This window comes from Cyanistes caeruleus, chromosome 3 (genome assembly GCF_971803275.1).
Source record: "Cyanistes caeruleus chromosome 3, bCyaCae1.hap1.1, whole genome shotgun sequence".
In the NCBI taxonomy this organism is placed as follows: Eukaryota; Metazoa; Chordata; class Aves; order Passeriformes; family Paridae; genus Cyanistes; species Cyanistes caeruleus.
The window spans coordinates 34,828,811-34,845,620 of record NC_141703.1 but is presented as its reverse complement, the minus strand read 5'-3'; the positions used below and the strand labels follow the sequence as shown (position 1 = coordinate 34,845,620).

The 16,810-nt window shown below is 38.8% G+C and overlaps 1 protein-coding gene across 1 annotated transcript in view; it reads left to right on the top strand.

The window, feature by feature from the left end:
* The window catches only part of LOC111945631 (uncharacterized), a 76,161-nt gene extending 60,057 nt beyond the window's left edge, over window positions 1–16,104 (top strand). Inside the window, exon 6 of the mRNA XM_086880730.1 lies at window positions 13,135–16,104. Within this exon, the coding sequence (XP_086736856.1) occupies window positions 13,135–13,552 (418 nt within the window). The 3' untranslated portion in view covers window positions 13,553–16,104. The remainder of the gene's footprint in view (window positions 1–13,134) is intronic.
* Window positions 16,105–16,810: the final 706 nt, after the last annotated feature.

Genomic DNA, 16,810 nt, shown 5'->3' with positions numbered 1-16,810 from the left:
TTATCAAACAACATGATGATGTGACCAGCATGAGCATGTAGCAATCTGTTTATTGTATATTTAATTAAATAACATTTTGGTCTATGTAGCAAAATGCATTTCTTAATTTGCCATTTTTAAGATAACTGTTTGAATTAAACTTGTGAATAACCTTTCTTTTACAGTCCTGTGATTCTTGCACTGGAACTGTAACTTTATTTCCTTTTGACCTACATTTGTATGAGTAGAGCAGTTGCTTAAACTGTGAAATCCGTTTATTTTTCTCTTACCACTTCAGTTAGTAGGTAGTTTCAGAACTCTTATGTTGTAAGAGTGTCATGTTGCTTTTGAAACTGGCTGGATGGTGTCTACTGCTTGATTTCAGTTCCACCACAACCTCTTCATGCTTATCCTAACATGCAGCCCTATAGCCACCTACTAGCCTCATCCTCCTCCCACCAGAGCTGTTCTGCTGGAAACCTGTGCTGGATTTCCTTTCTCATGTGTAGGCAGCAGGTTTTGTGCCCTGATAGGGGACTGACTGAAAAATGCAAAATTATCATCACCTCTGAGCATCACAAGTGAGGAGAACAAGCACCTTCAAAACAGAAAGTGACTACGCTTTTCTTTCCCTTGCTGTAATAGTAGCAGATGGCACTTCTGGACCAGAATATTTTTTCCTTTGAATAATGGTCCTTACTAAGGAAAGCTTAATTTTGACTTTTCCTATGCTAAAAAAGTTAATCTTTAAAAAAATTTAAACCCACATGTAAATCCTTCCATTTACCTGCATTTTGCTGATTTCTTTTTTACCTGCAAAATTATTATGGTTCTCTTTTTCAAAACATTCTGCATAATATCTGTTACATTAAGGTTTGCACCAAGAGGATTTGTTATCAGGAATTTAAAGAGATGTTATAAAAAAGCACATATGTGCATGCATTTATTACCAGTGATGCTTGAATTGAAAGTGGTCACTTCATTTGCCTATTACTGCCAAACCCATCTTGATTTCCTTGTTTTGCTTAACTTTAGTTCACAGTATATTACAATTTGTTACACATTTTCTGAGCTGGGTTGCTGCCCCAGAAATAAAGGGTGAAACCACTTGATTTGCAAAAGCAGCTCCTGGAACTCCTGACAGTTTGAATTTCTGTAGCTTGTCATTACACTTATGCCAACAGGAGTGAGAATGGAAATAAACTCCTTAGCAAATTAAAGGCACTTCTGAATTAACTTTCTGGATGGGCTTTATCTCTGGTCAAGATGGTGGTCCACCCATGTCTGTCTCCCTTTCTTCTCAGCACCTTGGGTAAAGTATTTCTCTTTCAAGAGAATCCTCGGCTTTGATATGTGGAATGCCCTAATTTTGTTGCTGAAACACCATAGAAACTCTGTGGTGTTATAACCAACAATGAGATTTGGAAAGTCACTTGATTTTCACTTGACCTGGACTTGCTCAGCTTTTAGTTTTTTGAAAGTGTGTATATCTATCTATGTCTGTCTGTCTCTTTCTATCTATCTATCTATCTATCTATCTATCTATCTATCTATCTATCTATCTATCTATCTATCTTTATATAAATTTTATAATTTGATATAAAATGCAAATGATAAAATCCTAATGTATGGTTTTATATTAAAAAGCAGTCTAAAGGCATATGTGCACAGAAACATACGTCAGGAAATCAGGAATAATTAAGGAGAGAAGAAAGGAAGAGTTAGTAGTTGTAGATTGTTAGGTTCATCTCTGAAATACAATATTCCTTTATTACTTAGTTAAGGACAAAATGAATAAATAAAAGTGAAGACTAAATAATATTTCTTCCATTAAGAAAGGTTTTCTGTCTCAGGGAGTTAACCAAAGCATAAAAGTAATTCTGTAAATATCTCACAAAAGGAAATTGCACTTTTGCACAGCAATATTGCAAGTTTTTTCTGTTTGAGGGTGGTTTAAAGCTTTTCAGCTGTGCAAGACAGCTGGAAAAAGCCTAGTCAATCCTAGAGAAAATTATTGATTTTTCTGTAAGTTTAAGTGCACTGGTGTGGAAACTATGGTCTTACACTTCTAAAATATTTTTCAAATATAAACAGCAGTCGACTTTGACCAGCCTGCATTTGTGTTTGCTTAAGACCCAGCACCCTGGAGGCAGAAAACTGTAGCAGCAGGAATAATACAATATTCCTGTAAAAATAGAACAAAAACTGTAATAACAGAAATAACATCCAGCCTCTATACTGTAAATACAAAAACTACATACACCATGATGTCCAAACACTTTACAGAAAAGATGGGTGTTAGTCCCCCAGCTTTAAAGGAAAGGAAACTGGGGCTGAGGAGGTTGGAGGCACTTTCTTGAATTTGCTCCTTGGACCATGGAAGAACTAGACTTATAAATTGACTCTCTGTTATCCCACTCCAGTGAGCTGCCCTTGAAGCTGCTCTGAAATAAGATAATGATGTTGGTGATTACTGAGTTTTGATCTGAGAATGTAGTGGTAATGGATTGCATATCATACACTATCATTTTATGCAATTTTCCAAACATTTATAAATAATTCAAACTTCAGGTTGGATGTGGCACATCAAAGTTCATCTTGTGACATCCCTTTGTCTTTTTGCATCAAAGGAACATTGGAGACAGTGCTGATATGTTATAGCCATTAAATAAAACGTGGGATTTTGAAATGAATGACATTTGAGTACCAGACTTTGGCTTATAATGGTAAATTAAGAGCTTTGCTAATAAACCTGTTTAGAGCACTGCCATCCCAAGGTGTATATTGACACTGTAAACCTTTGCCATTTTAAAGAAAGAGTAAAGGCTGTTTTTGATAAGATGAAAAAGGGTTGTTTGGTAGGGAGGGCAGGGTTCTTCACTGTGACCATTCCCCTTAAATAATATGTCATTATTTTAAACAACATATTATATATGTCAGCTTACACTGTAGTGGGAACTTCTGCTTTCAGCAAAAGGAAGCATCATCCTAGACTCCAACTGAAAAGCCAAAGCAACGCTGAACTTCAGATTTTATTATATTACAGTGTAAACATAGAAATGTTTGAAGATACCTTTGAACTTCAAGCCCTTCTGTTAAATATGGGAACAACAAATGATGTTGCTAGATGCTTAAAGTTGCATGAACAAACACATTTTGAAATGGATGTGGTACAGACAAAGTCTAGAAACACCTAGAAAGGATTCAGAAAGTAGGGCTGCCTAAGAAAGAACCCAACATAAGCAATGAGTGACCTTGGTACATGGGCTAAAACCAACATGTTTCTTGCTAGTGACACAGAAATGGAAACACAACCCATTCCACGTGATGACACCTAAACTACTGTTGGCTGTTTTAAACTTGGATAGATGTGTTACAGGCAGGAATGCAAACTTCTCTGGAAAGCATGTGAAGGAGGTAATGTAAAAGAAACCAACATGGAGAATCCATGGAGAATTAGTGGGTGAAAGTGCAATGCCTCCTGTGACTGGAGATCTGGAAGTAATGAAGTTTCAATCAATCGTTTATAAGGCTCGCTAGGAGAGAAGTGCCATTTTCAGTGAAAGCAACAGAGACGTTCTGTTTAAACTGTCTGGATGTTATCAATACAACATGATTGCTTTTTTAGGTATTGTAATAACTTTTTGCAGCAAAGAAATGTAGAGAAAAGATCTGCTGTGGGGTCATTACCTAATCTGTTGTAATGTGCAGTGCTCCACTGCCCTCTTTTGCCATGTACCTGGAAGAGCAGCAGCTGCAGTAACAGGTGCCACCACAGCAGTGGGTACCTTTTCCTTCCAGGGCACATGCCTTTTGAAGGGGCTCACAGACCAGTGACAGCACTCAGGTGATCCTTTGGGAATCTTCTCTTTCATTGTACAGAAGGAAAAAATACTTCAAATATGACCTCTTCATTTACATGCCTAATGACCAAATATTCATTCTTCAGTCCTGTAGATTTTCCAGTGAAGCATTAATTGATACATAGAGTTTGATCCCAAGCAAATCTCAAATTTGTTCAGAGGGTACTGCTATGCAAAACATCTAACAGGGATGCTGAAGAAATGGAGTTAAAAACTGCATCAGGTCTTACCCTCCACATGCATTCTGCTGGGAACCAAATCAATCTGCTTAATAACTCTTTTGTAAAGTATTTTCCAGAGGAGGAAACCACCATAATTGTTTACTATCTATCTGTCTTGCTTAGCATGTTTAAAAAATTCTGTGCTAGCCCTTCAAAATCTTCCTGTTAGTTAAGAGGGTGCACTTGAATAATTATGTTTATAGTTGTCTTTCTATTTTTCACAGTTGACAGTACCCTCTAGCAGCTTGAAATTATTTTGGTTTTCCTACCATTTTCACACTGAAATCTGTGTAGAAAAGGAATAGCCTTGAGCTTATGTTGGTGCCTTCTGTTGTGCCAAGATATATACTCTTTTTTGCTTTTGCACAAGCATCACTGACAGTGAAAACACAGACCTTGGACCAGTTTTTATCTGTCAGGCTTCCTGCAAGGTTTGTAAAGAATAATAATGAACAAATTAATCCATCCTGAACGAGAGTTATCTCCTGCCTAAACTCATCTGTCTGCGTTTTTACAGCAAGCACTTTCATTTTTGTATTTTGTGGGGAAATGAGCCTCTTATTTTATTATTTGTCAAAATTTTATCAAATTTTTTATTTGTACAAAAATACAGGTGGAAACCTATGACATAGAAAATATGTTTTTACATTGCATGTACTCTCTTACACCAGTTTTTTGGAAATTATTAAAATCTCAATTGCAAAATCTAGGTTTATAGTATCTAACCAAGGTTTGCTTTTAATGTGAAGAGGTAATAAATATTCTGATGATTTTTAACTTTTATTTCTGTACTTGTCTATGACAAGTCATTGTTGCCATTGAAAATAACCACTCAAATATTTTCAATTGATATTTCCACCAGTGAAAAAGTGATACAGTAGGATACCCACTGCTGTATTAAAGTCTGGGAGCAGGGGAATTGCATGGAAGAAATGGAGAAGACTGTTGGGGAGACAAAAGAACATTGCACAGAGAGAGCTGTTTGAAGGAGGCAGCAAATCAAGAGAGATTCAGAGTGCACCTTAAGAGCATGTGAGAGTGCTAGGATACAAGGGAATGGATACTACTGAGTCCTTCTCTCCCTGATCAGACCTATGTTTGGCCCCACTGAATTGGCTGTTTAAAATATGGCTTTATCAGCATACCTCCCCACCTCCAGTGGTCTCCAAGGACACTGAAGAAGGAGCTCTGGCTGCAGCCCGGCTGAGTCTGTAGCGCAGGGCATGAGCAGGCAGGGCTTGTAACACAGCTGCCTGACAGATCTGTGAAACTTATCTTGCACTTGGCAGCTTTATGACACTAAACGTGTTGAGATAACAAACATCATAGAGTTCACAACAACCTATGATATGCTTTCTCTGGCCTTGCCTGGCTTTGCCTTCCATTTTCTTGGCTTGGCTGTGCTTGCCTTCCTTTTTCTTGCCTTCCCCATCCCTGTTTATTTTTTCTTTATTTTAGGCAATTCCTTACTGACACAGTCTTTCTCAAGTTCTGTGAAATGCTTGAGCTCAGTTGCAAAGTTTCCTGCTTTGCTTTTTTTAGGAAAAAACCTCTTCTTTCAAGCCAAAAGCCCAGAAAGCTAAATTGCACTTTCAGAATACTCATCTGACCCACTGTCATGCAATATTTTCTCTAAGTCTTAATTTCATTTTATTTACGGAAGATAAAATGTGTCAAGAATGAGCACCATGACACAGCAAGAACATTGTAAACCTGTAATAGGAGAACTTAACTACAGATCCATGAGATTAATGGAAAACATCTACACTGGTGTTTTGATTCAGATCACGAACATGTATTTAAAATGAGACTGCTGGTTATTGCCATTTTGCAGACCTTGGAGCATATCACACACATATCTCCCAGCAAGTGTGAGAGGCCTTCTCTGTGAGCAGCACAGAGTGCAGTCTAGAAGCTCTCTGATGTGCTCCAGCTGTCATTTACTACTGATACTTGTCACACACTGCTGCCAGAGAAATATGGATGTCTTTTGGAAGCTACAGAACTTTCCAGAAGCTCCAACTGTTTCAGCCTTTATCTACCTCTGAGCTTACTCCACAATGTTGGTTAGGATTGAGAAGTGATTTTTCCCATGCTTTGTAGGGTTTTCAGCTGTATGAAGCAATCAGTGGTGGAGTCCAGAAACTGCATCTGTAAATTCTGTCTCATGGCAGCTTGTGTACCAGCAACTGAAGCTCTCCATCGTGGGTATTTCATATTTGATGACTCCTGTTTGTCTAGCAACATCCTGTACTTGATAATACATTTTAGTTCTAAAAGTGTATAGCAATAGCTGTAAAATCTAATTTAATTATCGCTAGTATCAGGAAAATACTAAACCATTCAAATTTTGTAGTCTTATAACTTGAGAATTTGTGTGATTTTATATATGGATTATTCTGCAGTTCTGTTCTTTATGAGCCCATAGCTCTGATCTATTAAGCAGTTATATACTTGGCCCTCTGGGTAGCTGTAATTCTGCCAAGTGATTATTTTTATATTATAAATTCTCAATATTTTGTGGGTGCAGCTGTGAAAAGATGCAAAGGACAGTAGGTGTTTATGTCTTGTTGAACTTCAAAGGAAGCTGGTGCCAAAAAATGTCAGGATTTTATAGGCATGCCAATATATCGGACAGAAAAAAGGATAGCAATAAACACCAAATTATTGAGAATTCAGAGTCTGTCAAAAAGAAGTGGGATAACTATGGACCAACAGAACTGCATACAAATGTTCTTAATTACTTTAAAAATTATGTAAAAAAAGACTTGCACATGATCCTTAGGTCAGAATAATGGTCTGATCCTATATAAAGAATTTTGGAAATTTATGATCAGTTGAGAAACAGCTGGAGAAAAACACCTGTGTAGCAAGCTAAAGAGACAATACGTCTGTAAATAGACAATAAATGTGTAGGGGAGAAAGGACGAAACTCTTTAATATATTGAAGCAAGGAATCTCACCATTGTCATTCAATAAGTTGTCTGTTTAGCTATTATTAATTATTGATACAAATGGTAGAAAAGGACATGTTTGAATATCTGAAGTATGAGCAAATGAGGAGCAGCACACATGAACTGACAAAGATAAAATCATATTGGACAATGCCACATCTTTCTGAGGAGGAAAAAAGGTAAAATTACTAGACATTGTAAAATGTATAGAGGGTAATAAAACATTCTACATTGTGCCTCTCAAAGCACTGTATTGAAAAAGGGAAGACTGATTTTGGTACAGTAAACACTTGTACTAACATTGACAGGCAGCTGACTGGAGGATTGCATTAAAGGTGGCAGGTGTTAGGAGTTAGGAACATTTGCAGTGAGATAGATGGAAAAAAAAATTTCAAGGCATATTTTATTTCACATCTTATATGTGGCTTGCTTTGACTATGGCCAGAAGCACCCTCGACCTTGTGTTTCCCTGATAGTAAACTTCCTGTGGGTTACAGGGTGGTAATACTGATTGATTAAAAAATCAAGGATGTGTTTTGCAAATTCCACTTTCCCCATTTGCAAGACAAATTTTGCTGTACAGGATTTAGTTCAGGTTCATTTCCTATAATGTTCAGGGGTCTATTCCACTGGATCTATTTTGTGGGATTCATAAATAATAATTTTTCAGATTATGACTCTTCCTTGGATCTTTTATTTTGAGTGGCAGCAAGAGAGGTCTCCATCATCTAATTTAATTACCTTGGATCACCATCTCTAGAAAGGCCTGCCATTCTCCACCAGCTGAACACCATTAATTTTTTTATTTTTTTTTTTCACTCTCTCTTCTCCCTAGAGGAGCAACAGTGCATGCCAACTTTTCTTCTTAGATCCATAAAGATCCATTGCCTCTAGCGAGGTCTCAATATCTACCCTTTGATGAGAGAATTGGATCCTAAGATGTGTCCAATTACAGAATAATCCAAAGAAAGATTCACTTCATAAAGGAGCTTTTCTGGGAGTTAATGGTGAACTGCTGTGATTTTTTTCATCCAGTCACTACTTCATTATTTCTGAAGCCCAGTGGTTTTGCTGAACGTGTGACATTCATTAGAAAGCAACATGCTAATCAGAGTACTCCTGTTTTATGTTAGGTTTTCCTTTTTTATTACAGTGCTGCCTGACATTTTGCTTGACATTTTAGAAGCTGGATAGAAATTTTTCACTTTATCATGCTGAATGCACGTGAGTGCTCTGTGGTTTCCATCAAAAAAAATCAGAGAACATATTGCTGTCCCTATGATGAGGGAGATCCTGGGGCTCTGTACAGGCTTACTGGAGTCACTGGACCTCTGTGAAAACTCTGGTTCCATCTTTTCAATTTTCTTAGGATCATCTTCAAGTTTTTGAAGGTTGAGATAACTCAAATATAGCTTCAGAGAAGTATGAGAAAGCTCAGTATGTATGCATCCCATCAAAGATCCAGTAAACAAGAAATCCAAACAAACAAAAAAATAAGGCAGAGATATAAAAATATAATTAAAATGGCTTGAATGACTAACCTGTGTGTTGGTGAAAACACATGGATAATTTAACAGAAAAATTGTTGTAAATACTGTGATGCTGATGACAACTGTCATGTTTGGGTTTTATTAGATTCTGTTCTTAGAATCCTCAACTTTAACTTTCTAATTTCATCTGATTCCATTAGCCTCCTCATTCTTTTAGGAAAAATGTGTGTCTAATGATAAGGATTGGAGAAAAAAGAAGCATTTAACCATCCTGAAAGGTTCACAGATCAGTAACAGATCAGAAAACAATTCCTAAAATACTAATTTTACAGAATTCTCTTTTAGCCCGAAGATACTATTTTGAGCCAGGCATCTGTTAAAATGCACTAAGAGAAGTCAGGTTCACCCAAGCCTCACATTTAGATGTTGGTTTGGGGTGGACTCTCCTGCCCAGCTGGGGCTGGTGATGGGAAGCAGGATCTGGGGCAAGCCTCCAGAGGGAGATGCTGCCCAGCGAACCTGAAACCAGGGTGTAGAGAGGCGCCTGCTCCATGGCCTGCCCTCGCTTCTCTGTGCTTCTGGGGCTTGGGGGCAAGCCAAGCACTGCTAGAGCTCAGAGCCCTGAGCACTTGGTCCTGGAAGTCCTGGCTTACCAGCATAGGTCGCTGGAGAATTTTATCTCCCATGCTTGTTCTTGCTACTCCGAGTGCTGCTTGCAAGGAAGTTGGCAATTTAATGAGATACTTGGCATTAAAAATGTCTCTGTGCTGTATCCAAGTGCTTACTTTTATGAAAATCCATATTTAGTTGGCACTTTGAAGTTAGTGAGTGTCTGGATCAAACTGTAAGGGCAATGCTAGGGCTTCCCACAGGAAGGGCACCTCTGCAGCACTTGATCAAAACCAGAGCAGGAGATGCCCCAGCACCAGTGGTGGGCCACTGAGGAGTACCTTACACCTTTGGGGGCTGCATGGTTTGGAACTTTTGCAGTATGTCCTATACCTGTTACTTTTCAGCACTTGCTCAGGCAAAGGCTGCGTCCTGAAGTTTGTCTGTAAATCAGCAATATCACTGTACTACCCAGCAGTTTGGCAGCACACTGAAAATCCCACCATTAGCTTTTCGGCGTGAGCATGTTCCTGCTCACTACATGGGCTCAAATAAGATTGTTAAGTGATGGAGACTGACATTTGCTCCTGGAGAGAGAGGCCTTTATTTGGAAAAGTTATCAGATATTAGAATGATTCATCTGCTACTTGAGGCTAACTGTTTAGCTTTCCTTCAAGTCAAATTAAACAGTTGCTGTTGGCATGAAAAACAGGGAAGGCAGGCAGAGTAAGAGAAAGGACAACTTATAATTAAAATCAGGCTTGATCTTATACCATACTTCATTATACCACTGAAGAAAATGGCTGGTTTTACTTCCAAATATTTAGACACTCCAAGCAATATTCATCCATAGCAACACAGCTTTAGACTAAGCAAGAGCTAGTCTTACAGTAGGAAGATTAGCTAAGTAGTTTTAAATGCTCTTTAATGGCAACATAATCTTTGAAAAAAAAAATGTGGTGTGGGCCTTAAAAAAAATTGACATTGGCATAGTCATGAAGTGGCAGCTGACCTGCAAGTGTGGTGTTGCTTAGCAATACTTCACCATCAGACAAATTGGGAAAGTGGGCTAGAATGATTTACACCAGGGAAGAGATAAATGCTAATTTTCTCTAGAAGATTCAGGTTACTGTGGTTATTAGGAAGGATATTAGATCATAAATACCTCTCCACCTCTTCTTCCATTTTTCATTTTTTTTAAGGCATTGGAAAGTGCTTCTCCTGTGAAGACAGGATGAGAATGGGGTGTACAGCCTGGGGAAGAGAAGGCTCTGGGGAAACCTTAAAGCACCTTTCTGTTCCTAAAGAAGGCCTACAAAAGAGCTGGGAAGGGCCTTTCTACAAGAGCTTACAGTGATAGGACAAGGAGGGATGACTTTAAACTGGAAGAGGGCAGGTTTAGATTAGATATTTGGAATAAATTCTTTGCTATAAGAGCAGTAAGTCACTGAAACAGGTTGCCCAGTGAAGTTGTGAATGTCTCATCCCTGGAAGTGTCCAAGGCCACATAGGATGGTGGTATAGTGGAAGGTGTTCCTGGACATGGCAGGAGGGTTGGAGCTAGATGATCTTTAAGGTACTTCCAATTTAAACCATTCTAAGATTCTGTGATTCTATGATTCTGAGAAAGATCATAGATTCAAAAATCTAGTCTTTGAGAAAGCAAGTGCATTTGCTTCCAGAACAGTAATTTAAGTAATTTAAGAAATGGTTGATACAATCAATACAGTTGGAGGGAAAGAATAATTAAATTAAAATAACAGCAATTAAATAATAATTAATTATTAAAGAATAATTAATAACACAAAGGAAATTTTCTTTTAATGCTTCTGTAAACATTTTCATAGCCACTTAGATTTCTGGATCAGTTGCCAGGGTCGTGACCCTGCCGGAGTCCCTGCAGGTGGGATGCTGAACCTGCCTGGAGTTCAGCTGCTGCCAGAGGCTGTGCCAGCCCAGCTGAGCTCACCACAGGACCCAGATATGAATTAGCTGGTGGTCTGGGTTGAGACAGAGAGGCAGAAAAATAAAGTATTTTGAATTTGGAAACTTGATGGCAAGTTTGAGAGTTTAATAAATAGAAGAAGCTTCTTTCTCTCTCTCTTCATGTTTTCATGTGCAATCCACTTTTTATGCATCCACAGCAGTACGTAAGGAAAGGGGAAGTGTTTTGCTTCACCTTGGTTGCCTAGTCCAGACTGATCTCTTCGTGTGAGAGCAAAGTGAAAGCTTTGTCTGTCAGACTTTCTTTGTTATACTGTACGAGACACAGGATTCAGTGATGCCTTCTAGGGTACCGTGTGACAGGACAGCTTCGCACAATATGTGACAGAGGTGCTGTTCTCTCTCTTGTTTTTCCTAGAACTTTTTCCTGTGTCTTAAAAAACACACGAAAGATAGCTGAGATTCCACCTACATCCCACCTCTTAAAACTGTTGGTTTTACTGCTGGTGGTAGACAGGCAGATTAATTACACTTCCAAAGCATAGGAGGTATAAGTGTGGCAAATCTGTTTGTGTAAAACACATAGATTCTCTTTATACCCTCCCACTATGGTCCCCACAAAGCCTAAACCCAAACTGAGCTCTCACTTCCAAAGGTTTCTGTATGAAATTAATGTTGTACTTTAATTGAGCTTGTAGCACCACAGAAATACATCCACCCAACTGAGAGGGGCAGCATGTTTGTAACATCTAACATGTGAGCTGCTCAGTACAAACATCTTTAGAACTGAAGCCTAGTATAGGTTAGAGTAGATGGTATATTCTGAACTGTAAAATGTATATATTCTGAACTGTAAAATGTATATTGTGTAATGGATTTCCACGAAAAGTAATTCCACATTATTATGTGGTAGCTGCACACAGAAAATAAACACAATAGCTTTTCATTTGCTGCTTTTTTAGTATATGGCCAAAGAGAGAAAAGGATTTCATACTGCTGTTGAATTAAGCTGGAACTCTGACATTTCTATAACAGATGACAAATGATTTTCTAGGCACATTTCTGAATTCATCTAAACTGAGAGGTAGCTGTTATCTTTCTGTAATATCAGAATGTTTGTTTGAGAAATAGTTATTCCTCTCCTTAAAGTGACATAAAGTATGTGAAAGCAGGATGCAAAGGGTCAAATACAGACTCTTCTGTGCAATAACTCCCAAGTCATAACTCATCTCTTTATATAAGTATCCAGAAAGTTTTCAGCACATTTTTGTCTTGACCTTTTAGCACAAACAATAGTACTTCTGCTTGCTAGGCAACTGATTTTTGCCCATCACTTGAGAGGTTAAAATGAAATAGCAGTGATTTTTTTTACCACTATTTCAGAGGACTGCAGAAAGAAAAGATATTTAATCAAGTGAATAGCTTCAGGAAATATTAACTGCTACTATGAAAATAACAGAAAATATTTTAGAATCCCCAACGATTACAAATGTTTTTTGCCAGTGTACCATTTTAATGATAATTTCAAGAGGAGACAAAGCCTGACAACAGGTATCATGACAGAGAAATCAGAGCTGCAATCCACAGAGCAGTTTCAGGCAAGAAGCAGTGGGAGAGTTTCACAGTTCCTTTCAGATAAGAAATGTAAGCAGTGTACAAATGTGGAAAATAAATTAAAATTCACTGTTAGAACTTCTCTCCTAAGTAGTGAAGAAAATCCTCCCCAAAATGTATCTAAAACTTGCTGTGGATATGTGTTTTCCTACTGTCTTCACTGCAGCTTCCTGTGACTATGACAGTACAAACCAGAACCAGACATTGCAAATGATTTAGTAACACTGAGTGATTTGACTGTGCATGTCTTATAAATATTTACATTTTCTCTTTATTAATACAGATTTTTCTAAGCTGACAAATTACTGATTTCAGTAGGGAATGCAGGCTTCTGTTTGACCCCCAAGTAACAGAGAGAAAATTAACCTCCTTACACATAAGTAATAATAAAACACTTTAATCCAAAGTAAATACAAACTCTAGTCATATTCCCATCTTCATACAGACTTTGCTTTTGCAGGGTACTGTGCAACTTCACTTTCTTGGATCAACTGTGCAAAACTGCATCAGTGTCTCTGCCTAACAAATGCTCCCCGAAGAACCGTGAAGATCCTGATCGTGTTTGCAAGGGCACCCTGTTAGCTTGCACACATCACCCGTGCCCTCAGTGCCCAATTCATGGCCAAAACCTCCTGCTTCCTCCTGCACTGGGCAGGCTGGGTGAGGCTGCAGAAACAGGCATCTGGCTCTGGGGGTCTGTGCCACAGTGTCCCTTCGTCAAGACATCAGCCATCACACACAAGCAGGAACAACTTGCCCTTCTCCAGCCTGGAAGAGGTGCCTGTGGAGGAAGACGTTCCCTTGAGCAAGAAATAAGAAGATGGACAACAAAGTGTAATGTTCCTGAGTTTGCCAAAAATATTTTACTTACCAAATGACACAGCTTTCATGGGCTGAGAGACCTTTGGCAGGGAGGAACTGTGGAGCAGGAAATCTGGGCTCATTTCGCTGTACATATCAGGCTGTGGCCAAAACCAAAGTAGCTGTGCTAACACGTGAAAAGTCATCTGATGAAAGGCCACTGCCAAAGAGGCCCAACTTGGAGGAGGAATAGCCTTAATACATTATTTTTCTTAGTTTTGGTTCCAGAAGTTGTCTGTGTCTCATGACTGTAATAATACTCAATCATCATGGTATAATGAAGGGCTTTTCATGTAATCATCTGTAGAACTGATTACTTTGGTCTGTATCCTTATCATGCTGAGCTTCCTGGCAAAATTCCCACTGACATCAGTAAGAGAAGGATTGGACCTTTCCTCAGCAGTTTACCACTTTTGTTTGACAATACCATGCTTTTCAGACACTTCACAGTGCAGATTAAACATTTAGACTCTTAATTCCTGAAATATTAAAAAGGCACTGTAGAGATAATACATTCATTCTCGGAAGTCTAAGTTTGGTCTGGTCATTATTGCTTCCAAAGAGTATAGCAGCAAAGCAAGGTATGAACAGGTAATGGAAAAGATTTTATCCAAGACACTAAAAAATGGCAGACTCTCAAGGTGTCAAGAACAGGAAGGAAGATAGGAGATTTTATATTGTGGATGTAGCAGAAACATTTGCTTGCTTTTTTTTTGCCATAAAAAAATAACCAATTAAGCAATCCAAACCACTAAAACTTCAAAAGATTATACACCCACAGATTTATTAATTATTTTTTTTACATGTACTTCATCCTTTTCAGCCAAGTTTTGCCCTTAACTCTGAAGGGACCAGGATGCCCAGGAGATTAGGATCTGAAAAAGGATTGGACATTTACAGGGATAGCCAGAACACACATGATAAGAGCTCTATAAGCTCATTTGTAGAGGTTAAGAGCTTGTTTTTCAAAATATTGAATGTATGTAATTCATTTTGACTTGAGTGGGAGTTCAGGGCATGCAGCAGTGCCAGAGAAAAGACCTTAATTTCTTGTCACAAGAGCCAAGTGTCTCTATATTTGGATATTCTTGGTTTTTATAATTTGCACCGCAGTAGCAATTAAGGGATAACATTACAGGCAACGATCCCATTGTACTAGAAATAACAGTTGTTCATTACTCCAGAGGCCTTCAGCTCTAAAGCCAAGGCAATTATCGGAGACAGTTTATTGAAAAGAAAAGCGAAGAGCAAATCCCTGCAGTGCCCGTCTTTAGGCACCAACTCCAGGTGCCTGGATGTGGAGGCTGCTCTGTGGGAATCCTTTGCTTGTCCAGCACACAGGCAGGCCACTTGCAGCAGTGGCAGAGGTGCCCAAGAGTTGCTCAAGGAGACACAGCAGCATTCCCTCTGGGGCCCATGTAGGTCAGGGCTGGGGAGCCCAACCTGCACAGGGCAGGACAGGATGAACTGAGCTGTAGAACTGCGGCTCTTGCTGTGGGCTGAGAGACAAGTCATTGCCAAACATTATTTTCCCCTACTTCCAGCAAAGCTTTTGATGCAGTTACCTATCAGAAGGAGAATAGCAAGTTACTGTGTGCTGCAGCTTGGATTTTCAATGAACTAGGCATTTGTGAGTGTGTTCAGGAAAGCGGGTCCCTTCCCAGTGCAGCTGACGCATCTGCCGTGAGGGTGTCCCAGAAGAGATTCTGCCTGAGTACCCAGTTTCCAGACATGGAGAAGAAGACTAAAGGGCTACAGAGACAGGCCAGGGCATGCAGGAGAACTTCTCTACCTTCCAGTGCAAGCATCATCTTCATGGGTAGCTAGCACAGGTGCACCTGTGCAGTGGTTTGCCATAAGACGAGGATATTTCCATAGCACCTTTACCACATTTCTTAAAGATCATGCTTCACAAATACTTTCAAAAGGTCCAATCTCAACTAAGGAGTCGCAGGAATATTCTAAATTTGGTGGATGTTATGTGGAATTTTATGGCTATGTCTGCACTAGCTCAGCAGAAGCAGACTGGAGGAAAAGGGATCTGGTGCTCCAGGGGTTTTTACTTTGGACCAAGTCCATGGCATGGCCTGAACACCTGCACACCCAGGAGTGTCTTGTGAAGGGCCTCTTCTGCAGCACAGATGCCTCCAGGGTGCAAGCCAGGCAGGCTGCTGGTACAGGCAGGAGTTCTGCCTCAAGAAGAGTGTGCCTTGATCTGAGCTAACAGACTCCTGCAGGTGTACCACCCACTACCTGCCCTCCCACAGGCATCAATTTTGTGGTCAGAAATAGACATAAAATTTGAGGTTATGCACAGCACTTTAGCTGGCCAATCTCTTCTGTGAACTGAGCCGTTTTTCCAGAAGCATGACATTCTGAAGCCCAGTCTAAAACCCAGGGCTATGCTGCTTCTAACCCTAGCTCTCCCCTGAAATGCACACCTCTCTTTGTCCATCATTTTATCTGCTTACTTGCCTTGCTTGGGTTTTATGATGATTCAATTTTGCATATTAGTCCTAAGATGTGAAGGTTTCCATATCGGCATTGAAAAAAAAATTAAAAAAAAAAATTCACATATGTGTAAAATTTTTTTATCATTATACTAATATAATGATATATTATACTAATATAAAGGGGAAAAAAAGAAAAGGAAGGAAAGAAACGAGAGAAAGATAGACTTCATGATCAGGATATTGTTAAAGCGAAGTGGCACTGGAAGGTGTCAAAACTTATCTGATGTGCAGACATTTCCACAATGCTTAGAATCTCCTCCACAACATACTTGTTCAACATCAAAATATTCTGTTCTGTGAGTTGAAAGAGTTAATTTTTCCTATTCCTTTCACATTGACTTCATAATCATATTGGAATAATGAATTAAATGCTATGTTTCTACTAAATGCTGCAGATATTGATATACGTATAACAGTGTTTTGACAGCATCTGTATGGAATACCTAAAAATCAGAATTTTTCAGAATTTTACTCTGAGAAGAATTGGGTGGGTTTTTTTTATTCTGATTCAGCATGAAAACAAATGTTGAAATATTAATGTTTCCCCAAGCGTGGAAATTCGCACTGGTTGCAATTATAATTATCCTAAATACTTTTGTTTCTGAAGCCAAATAGAGCAATAGCAGCTAGAATATGCTGGCCTACATGTTGTAATCTATTGAAATTCACATCTTATGCGTTTTATTTGAGCATTTCTCCTTAATTTTTTACTTTCTTACTGTATATGCAACTTATGCAAGACATATTTATTCTAAGATAGCT